This window comes from Narcine bancroftii, chromosome 6 (genome assembly GCF_036971445.1).
Source record: "Narcine bancroftii isolate sNarBan1 chromosome 6, sNarBan1.hap1, whole genome shotgun sequence".
Classification (NCBI taxonomy): Eukaryota; Metazoa; Chordata; class Chondrichthyes; order Torpediniformes; family Narcinidae; genus Narcine; species Narcine bancroftii.
Window position 1 is genome coordinate 185,024,173 of NC_091474.1, and position 11,971 is coordinate 185,036,143.

The 11,971-nt window shown below is 38.1% G+C and overlaps 1 protein-coding gene across 2 annotated transcripts in view; it reads left to right on the top strand.

The window, feature by feature from the left end:
- Nucleotides 1-6,148, top strand: part of LOC138736846 (33 kDa inner dynein arm light chain, axonemal-like) — a 31,581-nt gene extending 25,433 nt beyond the window's left edge. For both annotated transcript variants that reach the window (XM_069886958.1, XM_069886959.1), the window contains exons 4-6: nt 703-881; nt 2,696-2,860; nt 5,904-6,148. In XM_069886958.1, the coding sequence (XP_069743059.1) occupies nt 703-881; nt 2,696-2,860; nt 5,904-5,939 (380 nt within the window). In that variant the 3' untranslated portion in view covers nt 5,940-6,148. The remainder of the gene's footprint in view (nt 1-702; nt 882-2,695; nt 2,861-5,903) is intronic.
- Nucleotides 6,149-11,971: the final 5,823 nt, after the last annotated feature.

Genomic DNA, 11,971 nt, shown 5'->3' on the forward strand with positions numbered 1-11,971 from the left:
TCAGCCATTCTCATCTGTACTGAACTATTATTCTGCCTTGTTTCACTAACCTGCATCCAGACCATATCCTTCCATACCCCTCCCAACCATGTATCTGTCCAAATTTTTCTTAAATGTTAAAATTAAGCACGTTTACCAATTTAGTTGGCAGTTCATTCAACACTCTCCACTCTTTGATTGAAGAAGTTCCCCCTATTATACCCTTTAAATTTTTCACATTTTATCCTTAACTCATGTCCTCTTGTTTTAATCTCTCTTGCACTCAGTGATAAAATCCTGCCTGCATTATATCCATCATAATTTTGTATTCTTCATTTGTGTATCTTTTTTATTTTGACTTTATTATAAACTTAATTTCTACCTAATATTCCTGTAACTTTACATCTGTTCATTGTTAAGTTTTCTTGGAACTTAATATTTGAGGCATTTTGCTGTGGATTCCACCCTATTATTTGAAAGTTGGTTTAACATTGAAAAGAAATAGCAACAAAATAAATACCAGAATTCTAAAGCTTATATTGTTGGACATAGTTGTCATTCAAGCAGTATGTCACTTGATTTTAAAGTACGTAGAAGAGGGCCTCGTACAACATTACTTTGCAACAAAAGATTTAAAAAAAACTTAGTTTAAAATTGTGCAGTGCAGAAAACTGTGATCATTTTAGTGCATAAAAGCTGTTCTTCTTTTGAACTATTGAACAGATGAGCTGATTAGGCAGGTCACCATCAACTGTCCGGAACGTGGACTGCTTCTCCTTCGAGTTCGCAATGAAATTCTCATGACTTTCACAGCATATGAGACTTTGTATGAAAGCAGTGTTGCATTTGGGTTGAAGAAAGCTCTCCAAGGAGATCTAGAAAAAATTTCACTGCGTCAACATGTAAGTCACTTTGAAGTCGTGCAGGTGGATTTAAACCGATTCTTGAAGTGTGAAGGAGATTATTATCTGTGCAAGTTAAAAATAGTGGAGCAGATTGTCCTGGACCAAATCTGCTATTTGATCTGCCCTAAAGCCCCATATCTGGTCTACTAGGTTGGGCAAGGTACACAGAGCCCACCTCATGGTGCAGAAAGCTGACTTAACAGCCTTGATATGCTTTGGCACAAGGCAAAGTTAGAGCATTCACAGATGTTTCCATGGCTTGGTGCATGGGAGATAATGTCTCACGAACTTAATTGAGTTTTATAAGGAGTGGCCAAGAGAATTGATGAGGATGCAGTTGTAAGAATTGTCTTTGTGGACAACACCTTTGATATGGTCCACATGTCCAAAAAGATTATATCACATACATCCAGTGTGAGCTGGGGAATTGGATACAAAATTAGCTTGCTGGTAGGAATCAGAGTGTTGTGACCCAGGGTGTGCAATGCAGATTGATACTGGGTAGTCAGCATGGTGAGTGAGTTTTCGGATGACACCAATATTGATGGTATTGTGGATAGTGAAGAAGGTTATCTAAGTATCTGGATGAACTTGGAAAGTTGACCAAGAAATAGCAGGTGGAATTAACTTGGTCAAGTGTGAGGTGATACATTTTGGGAAATTAAGCTGGGACAGGATTTGTGCCATGAATGGTAGGAGTCTGGAGAGTGTTGGACAATAGAGACATAGTACATAGTTCCTTGAAAGTTGTGACACAGGTAAGCAGGATGGTGAAAAAGTCAGGGCATTGAGTACAAGAGTTGGGAAGTTGTATTACAACTTCATAAGATTTTGGTGAGACTATGCTTGGAATATTGTGTGTAGTTCTGGTCATTTAACTATGAAAGAGAGGCCATTATGCTGGAAAGGGTGGAGAAAAGATTTGCAAAGGTATTATCAGGGCGGGGTGGGGGTGGTTGAGTTATAAAATAAAGAGATTTGTTAGGATGATTTCTTTACCCCAGAGGCATGAGGGACATGGAAAAGATGAATGGTCACAGTCTCTTTCCCAGGGAAGTAGAGTATTAAAACTAGAGGACAGATAAAGTGGAAGGATTTATCTAAAGGGCAATGTTTTCTTACAGAGTGTCAATTTTATGGAACAAGCTGCCAGAGGATGTGATAAAGGTAGATACAATTGCAACTTATAAAGAAATTTAATAGGTAAAAGGATGGGAAAGACATAGGGGGTCATGGGCCAAACAGAGGCAAGTGGGACTGGCTCAGGTTGGCAGTTTGGTTGAAGTGGATGAATTGGGTCAAAATGCCTGTTTCCATGCTATAAAACTCTACTCTGTTCAATAGCTCAGCCTCCTGGAATATTCTGCAATGATGACAATGGCTGTAAATAACTTTTGTTTCACAAATCTGTGCATTCAGTTTCTCCAACTAATGACATGTTATGTGCCTATGGGAATTGAACTAGAATTCTTGAACAAATAGTGGCTTCTTCAACAGAATATCCTGCCTTATTTCTACTTGTAAAGAAATGCAATGCCTTATAAAGAAAGCAATGCCTTTAAAATTGACAGGAAAAAATCTTTTTAAACGTAACATCTAGCTTCCCATGGTTGCTGTGAAATGTATTTCCAGCATTTTCTGTTTTTATCCAGGATATAAGTGTTTTAGTTTGGTAATAAAAAAAAATTAAATGCCTACAAAGTTTGAAATGCTTGGGTTCCTTTTATGAACTCTTATGGTGTAAATGTAGTGCTTTTTCGTCTGTTGAATGCAATCCAGAAGATGTTTTGATACTGTTTCTCTTACAATAGATTGAAGCACTTAAACAAGAAATAGCCAGTCTTGAAAATGAACTCAATGAAATGAAAGATAAGTATAGTGCAGCCGAGAAACGATTTACTGAGAAGAAAGAACTGGATGACAAGAGCCATTCAGAAGAAATTGTCACACTTAGAAAGATAAATCAGCAATTAAAGGTAAAGAAAGAAACAAATCATTTTTTATTATTTTTTTTTTAATTTAAAATTTGGACATACAACATGGCAACAGCCCCTTTCGGCCCATAAGCCCATGGTGCCCAAATACACCCAATTGTCCTATACCCCCGATTGTTTTTGAACAGTGGGTGGAAACCAGAGCAGCCAATTTAAAAATCCATGCAGACACGAGGAGAATGTACAAATTGCTGACAGATAGCAAGGGATTCGAACTTTAGTCTTAGTCGCTGGCGCAGTAACAGCATTGCGCTAAAGACTATGCTAACCATGCCGTCCAGATGTCAGCACGGAATTGCACCTGAAGTTTTCGTAAATCTAATTTTGCACACTGCTTATCGAGTTCAAGTCCAAGCTAAGAACGTGACCACGACAAAATTGATTCTCAGCCTGGTGAGAAATACTCCTCTATTTCTTGCCTGATGGGAGTAGTTGAAAGTTACTGTAGGGGGTAGGGGTCCACAATGATTTGCATGCCCTCTTCAAACTATAATCCTGGTAGATCACGCTGATGATGGGGTGGGGGGGGTGGGGAGGGAGGGTGACCACAGTGATCCTCTCTGCCACTCTTATGGTCCTGTGGATCAACCTCCTATCGAATGCTTTACAGAAACTGTACCATCCCATGATGCAGCTGGGCAGGAACATCTTGATGGAGTTGACAGGATGGTGTCCAGTAGCCTTTCCCACCTCGGTCTTCTTAGGAAATGGAGTTGCTGTTGCGGTTGCGTGTCCAGGTTAGGTCACTTCGTAAGTGCAACCCGAGGAATTTGGTGCTCTCTAATCTCTCCACTACCGAGTTATTAATGTGCATTGGTGGATGGTCATTTCATTCCTTGCTCTCTGAAATCCACGATCAACCTGTCTTGTCCACGTTGAGACTCAGTTTGTTACTCTCGCTCCATATCTTGAGATTGTCCACCTCTTCAGTGTGGTTCATCATTGTTATCCTTAAGTTATCCTGTGCTAAGCATTTCTAACCAATGTATTAAGGTTGGGAGATTGAATTTTATCCAAACCTTATTTATTTTGATGAACGCACAATGAACTTTAAGGAAGTCCACCAAGGTCCTCTGTATATATGACATTCATATTCACAGATGCAGTTGGCCATGAACAATGATGACAGTTAGAGCTGGAATGCAAATTTGACATCAAGCTCATGATTTTCTTTGCTGCCCATACAAGACATTTGCATCACAAGAATTTATCCTTAAAACAGGCCTTTTGCTAATGCTTTTTAAAGGGCTGCTCAGATCCCAATAATGAGAGCCAAAAAATTAAACTAGAAAAGGGAGTGTGTATTTAATCAGTCAAAAGAGCCTATCAATAAAAGATAAAAACACAATGGTGAAGAAACTCAAGCAGTGTACTTTACATAGCAAAGATAAAGATACAGAACCACATTTTGGGCCTGAGCTCTTCATCAAATACCTTTAAGGGGCTGAATGGCTCTGTGTGCCTGCGTGTGTTTCGTGATGCATGACCACTGGATCAAGCTAATTTAAGGAAAACAACTTTTCCTACACTGCTCTCGAATGCAGGGTGACTTGTTTCTCACAGTGATTTCCTGGGCCACCTTCATTTCATTTCTGATGTACGTTTCTTCCTGTCACATGGACATGAAGGTTGGCGCTCTTTCTCCACTGCATTGGGTCTCTACCAACCATCATGATACAGTACACTAAGTGACACATCAAGTAGGGGAATTAAGCACTAAATACTCAAATCACATAGGTATTTTGCATAAGGAGCACCATTGATTTTGATGCTTCATTTGTGCTAGTGTTAAAAGGTCTGAGTAGGAATGATTGAATTTTTTGGTCCAGGTCCTGGTCACTTTATTGGTGTTTGTGGACATTTTCTGTAAACATATAGAACATAAAGCGTAGAACATTACAGTACAGTGCAGGCCCTTCAGCTCATGATGTTGTGCTGACCCATGTAAATCTACTTCACAACAATCTAGTCCTTCCCCACCTAACTCACATAACCCTCTATTTTTCATACATTCATGTGCTTATCTAAGAGTCTTTTGAATGTCGCTGTTGTTCTAGCCTCCACCATTCTCTAAAAAAAAACTTGCCTCTGACATCTCCCCTAAACTTTCCACCACTCGCCTTAAACAGATGTACTCTGGTAATTGCTATTGTTGCCTGGGATGTCATGATGTTCACCCTATTTATCTCTCATAATCTTGTCAAGTGACCTCCCATTCTTCGTCACTCCAAAGAGAAAAGCTCTAACTCTTTCAAGCTTGCACCTTAAGACATATTCTCCAATACAGGCAACATGCTGGTAAATCTCCATTGCACCCACTCCAAAGAATCTACCATATATTTTGGTGGATAAGGCAACCCTTGAAGCATCCAAAATACACCTGAATAAAAGGGTTGTCTTATAGGCCAGATACAGAAATAGTGACCTTAAAATTCTATTCAAAATCACGGTGGAAGCATCAAATGGCTCTGTGGATCATAAACACAGTGTACGGGATCGCAGTGGAAACATCAGATGGCAGTGTGGAATGTCAGAGAAAGAAATCATCACAGTGAGGGAGGGGTAAAAAGGGCAGAAGCAAAAAATAAGTTTCGTACTCACTGACCTAAACTTTGGGGTTCATTTTATATAACAGATATGTGCTAAACCAATGAAATTCAAACTAAATTGAGGGTCTCATCTTATCTGAAGGTCACCTTATCCACTGAAATATATAGTGCCTCCTTCCTGTAATGAGGTGTCCAGAAATTAAAGCAGAGTTTTATAGAGCTGCAATGTTAACTCAGAGCTCTTGAACTACCCACAACTCATGAAGGTCAGCACACCATGTGCCTTCTTAACCACCGATCAACCTGTAAGGCAATATTGGTCGGCACATTTTCTACAAAAGAAACTTTATGTCAAAGACATAATCTTTCAGTTGTCAAAAGAACTGAAATTTAGCAGTAGAATGTAGTTAGTGTTATTGTCCAGGGATGAACCGTTTTCATTCACTGTGGTTTGCATTATTTTTTTCTTTCTGCAGCTGCAGCTTGAAGGTATCATTACTTACAGAAGATGAATGGCAAATTGCTACGTGCAGGGATGACGTTTTGATGTACACTTCCTTCAGCAGTATTATGTGTACAGACAGATTCCCTGTGTATTACAGCAACTAAATTATTCTACTTAACATTTGATAAGATAATTATTGTAAATTAGTGGTTACGTACAAATGTAGAATAAATATTAATGCATTGGTCTCCAATAAAAGGATGACTGACAAGTGTATGAAGGTATTTGTTGTCCCTTTATTATTAATATTGGATGTATGACTATACCTTGTGAAGTGCAGATTTCTCATTCCAAGTTGATTTGGATGAAGACTGTATAACTTGGTAAACTAATTTAAAAGTTTACCATATATATACAGGAATGGTACAGATCAGGGTGGCACAGTAAGTGTAGAGGTTAGCGCAATGCTATTACAGAACCAGCAGGTTTGAGTCTGGTGTCAGGAGTTTGAATATTCTCCCCGAGACTTATATGGGTTTTCCCTGGGTTGTTTGGTTTCCTTCCACCCTCCAACTAAAAATTTATGGGGTTTGTAGGTTAATTGAGTATAATTGAGCAGCACAGATTTCACTGGCTGGAATCAGCTTCTACTCTGTTCTAAATTTATTTTAAAAACATAACTTAATAAGAATGGAGCTCACATAGAGCTGAACAGGCAAGCAAGATATGCTTTCTTTCCCGAGAGGCTATTGTAAGCCAATTGAGTTTTTGGAATTGTCTAATGTCTTCATGCTTATTGATAGTGATATTGAACATCTCAGTTTTTTTCCCCTAAACCAAGTGCAAATTGGCCATATTATGATTTCAAACACAATCTTTAAATGATTAGCCTGGATTTAAAAGCAAATCTACACATATTCACAGCCTTTTCCAGTGTCAAATCTTTTTCACTCAACAGTCTATCTCTAAGACCTTTATCTGGGATTCCACAAACTATTCTGTCTTTTATGAGAAAATTTTTCGAATCTCCAAATTCACAGGACTTACTCAGTGTGTGAAGCTCAACTAAGTATTGTTCAAAACTCATATCTTGTTTCTGGTCAAAGGATTAAAAATTGAATCTCAAATGTTACATTTTTACTTGGAACAAAGTACTCCACAGTTTTGTCATCAGGATGTCCAACGTGAAAGCTGTCTCATCAATTTAAAAATCACCCATCACGTGGAGAAATATAGATGCTTTCCTTTTTCTATCGGTCTCTCCAATTCCACCAGCTTCTAAATAAATATTGAATTTCTGTTTGAAGTGTTTCCAATTATTGGCTAGATTTCCAGGAAACTGCATTGGTGTGGGAGGCCTTATCTTAGATATGTTTACGAAATATTGTCTTCTTTTACTCACTCAGAAATGTATGACACCATGTTATGCTTGTTCTTTCAAGAAGAATGACTTGATGTGGGTTTAACTGACTTTATTTTCCTTGAGCTACTTCAACTGACTTACCGCGACAACCCCCATCATATGTCACTTCTGGTTTCCAGCCAACCACGCGCACACACAATAACACAAAAATGACCTTGACTTTTGAAGGTGATGTTCAAAATAATATCATGTGAGTGATACTGTGATGTAATATTTGTAGATGTATTTGGGAGAAAAATTGGAAAAATTAGAGTAGGTTACATACATGCACACACATTTTAAAACAGATCTTATTTGAAATACTGAAGAATTCATATTCAGTGACTTTACAGAAACTATGGAGAATGCTATCCACATTTCACAAGTAGATGCTAATTGAAATGATCTCATGAAATGAATGGACTGGAGACAGGTCATCTGTGTTGAACATTTTTACAAGATTTCTGACCTTTCTGCAAAGTGCTCACTCAAAGGACACTACTGGGTTCTTGTTTATGTAAAAACAACAGATGGGAGCAGAAGACTAACTCCTATTGCTTGTTGGAGAAGGAGGGATTTTTTTGCAAGTGAGAGAGAGAGACTGAACAGTCACAGCTGAAACAAACAGGAGAAGCTTATTGGAACTGAAACAGAAACTCCAGAGTGGCAGATGGCTGGAAGTGCTATCTGTCTGATGTTTCTCTTGGAATAAGGGGAACAGAAAGGAGCTCTGTGGTAGCCTGAAAGAAAGAGGTTATTGTCTTGAGAACCCTGATGGGGCAAGATTCATCAGTAAGACATTGAAATGACTAATGGTGGTATCTCAGTTGTGGAAATCCTGGAACAACAAATCTCTCTCTGCAAACTCTTTTGAGAACCAAAGACTGGTGAACTTTATACATGTTAAATTCTGTGCACAGTATAAGAATTGCCTGCAATCAGAGAACTTGGAAGAAGGAGAAGTGAGATTGAACTGTGAACCAAAAAAAACTTTTCTTAAATTTACACACACATTACATACATGTGCGCTTAGAATTAGAAGGGGGTTAATTTGGGTTAGTAAAGTTAATAGAGATAAGTTAAAGTTTGATTCTGTTTTCATGTTTAAAGGTAATTAACAACTTTTGTTTAAGTAACTACTTGTCTTGGTGAATGTCTATTGCTGCTTGGTTTTGTGGTTCTTTGGGCTTGTAACAATACAAGATTCTTGAAATGGAAAATGTATTATAAATAACAAATATGAACTTTCAAAAACAAATATACACTCACTTTTTGTGCATATATATATATATATATATATATATATATATATAAGTCAAGATTTCAAATATTCCAATAAGCAGAGTGATGAGTTGAGAAGATGGCATTATTTTTGATTTATTTTATACCTCAGGGAATAGATTCTTCAAGTTGAAGGGTAGCAAAGATATTTTGACTTTTTTTTAAAATAAAGGAGAGTGTAAACATTAGATTAAAAGAGATTATTAGGAAGCTGATGATAGTAGAATGCAAAATATTCAACAGGATTAGATAAAACCTACATGAAGTTATGAAAGGGAAATCATGTTTGGCAAATTGCTGAACTTTGTAGAACTATTGGGATAGGTTGTTTTCTGGCAAGGATGTGAGGACCTTCAGTGGAGAATTTTGAGAGTACAGAGTTTGAATGTTCCTCTCAGGATCAAAGGCAAGGTTAGAAGGTTTTGGTAACCTTGCTTTTCGAGGGATATTTGGGATCTTGTTCAGAAGAAGAAAGAGGTGTATAACAGGTATAGACAACATGGAACAACTGAGGTACATGAGGAGTATAAAAATGGCAAGAAAAACCTCAAAAAAGAAATCAGGAAGGATAAAAGAATACACAAGGTTGCTTTGGCAGATAATGTGAAGGTAAACTCGAATATATTAAAAATAAAAGGATAGTAAGGGACAAAATTGGTCTCCTAGATCAGAGACGCCTATGTGTTGAGCCTCTCAAGATGAGGGAGATCTTAAAAAGTTTTTTTGCATTACTGATGAAACTGGCATAGTGTATAAGAAAGAAAGGGAAATGAGCAGTAGTAGCATAGAACATATAGAGAATAAAGAGGGGGAGGTGCTTGCTGCCTTACTGTGAATAAAGGTAGATAAATCCCCTGGGCCTAGCAGAAATATTTAAAATGTTCCTAGCCACAGGTGAGGTGCTGGAGTATTGGAGGGTAGCTCATGTTGTTCCGTTGTTTAAAAAAGGCTCCATAAGTAAACCAGGAAATTAGTGAGTCTGACGTCAATAGTAGATAAATTATTGGAAGGTGTTCTGAGAGGTCGAATATACAAGTCAATGGCTGATTAAGGATAGTGCATGGTAGGTTGTGTTTAACGAATCTTATAGTGTTTTTTTGAGGAGATTAGCAAGAAAGAAGATGAAGTAAAGGCTGTGGATATTGTCTACATGGACTTTAGTAAGGTCTTTGGCAAGGGAGGTTGGTACAGAAGGTTCAGACGATAGATATCCATGGAGAGATTGTACATTGGATTCAAAATTGGTTGCATGGGAGAAGTCAGAGAATGGTAATGGATGATTGCTTCTCAGACTGGAAGCCTGTGACTTCGTGGTGTTCCTGAGGGATCAGTGCTGGGGCTATTGTTTGTTGTCTATATCAATGATCTGGCTGATAGTGTGGTAAATTAGATCAGCAAAGATTGAACATGTTATGGACAGTAAGGTAGGCTTTCGAAGCTTGCAGAGTGATCTGGACCAACTGAAAAAATGGACCAGAATGTGGCAGATGGAATTTAATGCAGACAAAAGTGAGATGTTGTATTTTAGAAGGACAAACCAAGATAGACATAGTATATGGTATGGCACTGAGGAGTGTGGAGGAGCAAAGGGATTTGGGAGTACATATACATAATTCCCTGAAAGTGGCATCACAGGTAGACAGGGTTGTAAAGAAAGCTTCTGGCATCTTGGCCTTCATAAATTAAAGTATTGAGTACAGGTGCTTAATCTTTTATCCAAAATCCTTGGGACCAGACACTTTTTGGAATTTGGAATTCTTTGGATAATAGAATAATTGTAACGGCGGTTGTTTTAAGTAATTGTACTGTTCCGATTAGCGCAAACTAAAAACACACTCCAATTCGAAGGGTCTCTGGACGTTGGGGGAGGGGGGGGGTCATGAAAATACTGGATGGATGGGTGAGATAAAGATAGACCATAAAATTACTAGTGTACATCTTATTTTTAAGTAAAACATACAAACTTTGAACATAAACTGGCTCAAACTAAAAATATACTGTACATGCAGTAAAAGCACGTTACAATCATTGTTATGGGGATCATTGTCTTCAGGTTGGAGTCTTTATAAAGACTTCTTCCAGTGTCAACTAGAAGAAGTTGGGTTTTTTTTTTTGTTTAATTAAGAGGTTTCTGTCCAAGCAGTCTCTCTTTATTTGAATAAACTGACATAATCCCATGCTCACCGATAAATGTACATTGTTCTATGCCACTAAGTAACTGATCACACATTTTCACCCTATCGTCCATGGAGATTTTTTTCACCTGCGTTCACATGTCTTCTTTGTCATCACTACTTTCAGCGATTTCTTCATCACTCAAGGTGACCTTGAAACCCGATGGTGCGCTTTCATGAGCCATGGTTAATGTTTTTCTAGGGAGAGACCTGTTTCATCAGCATTGTAAATTTGCTCTGGACTAAGGTTTTGAATCAAATACCATCTTGGCAGATTCATCAATGTAATGTTCAGATGCACCATAATCAGCGGAAGCTTTTTCACCACAGATTTTCAGATAGTTTACACCATGACGCTTCTTACATTTCTGCAGCAAACTTTGTGAATATTCACACTCAGTTTCAAGGTTCAGTTCAGCATGGAATTTTCTAGCTTGTTTCAAGACAATCAAACCAGTCAGAGGCATACATTCACTTCTTCGTTGACGAACCCACTCCATCAGCACATATCTACGTTTTTTGCCCTATGCAGTGTTTTGCTATTTTTCATTAGTCTCTCGTCATCACTGACACTGTAAAACTTCAAAAATGTATCATTCTGCTTCTTTATGTCATATATGGTGGTAGTTCCCACACCATAATCTTCAGTAAGACACTGCACAGATACACCACAATAAAGCTTCTGCAATAACTCTACCTTCTGCTCTATTGATAATGATGGACGCTTCCTTTTCTGCTTCCCACTGTTACCCACAGGAGACTCTGCAGCTCTTTTTGACATTTTCACAGACTTCAAAGTTCATGAGCAGCAGGGATGTCTGACGTCGAGCCATGTACAACAAATCAAACGTCTGTGTATGGCAAATTGGACTCTGATTTTTTTTCTGCTGGCACTTGTAAAGTAAGGATTCCCTTGGGTTCCACTAATTACTGACGCAGACCAACATGGGATATTCAGGTGAGAATTGTGTCACATCGGGTCATGTTTGACGCCAAATGTGAGTTTTAGTGAGCAGATGACATTCATCGAAAATGTTCAGTTTTTGGAAATTTAGATAAAAGATTAAGCACCTGTATAGGAGTTGGGATGATTGGTGAGGTTGTATAAGACATTGGTGAGGCCAAATATGCAGTATTGTGTGCCTAACTACAGGAAATATATCAGTAAGATTGAAAGAGTGCAGAGATTTACTAGGATGTTGCCAGGTCTTCATGAATTGAGTTACAGGGGAAGATTAAACA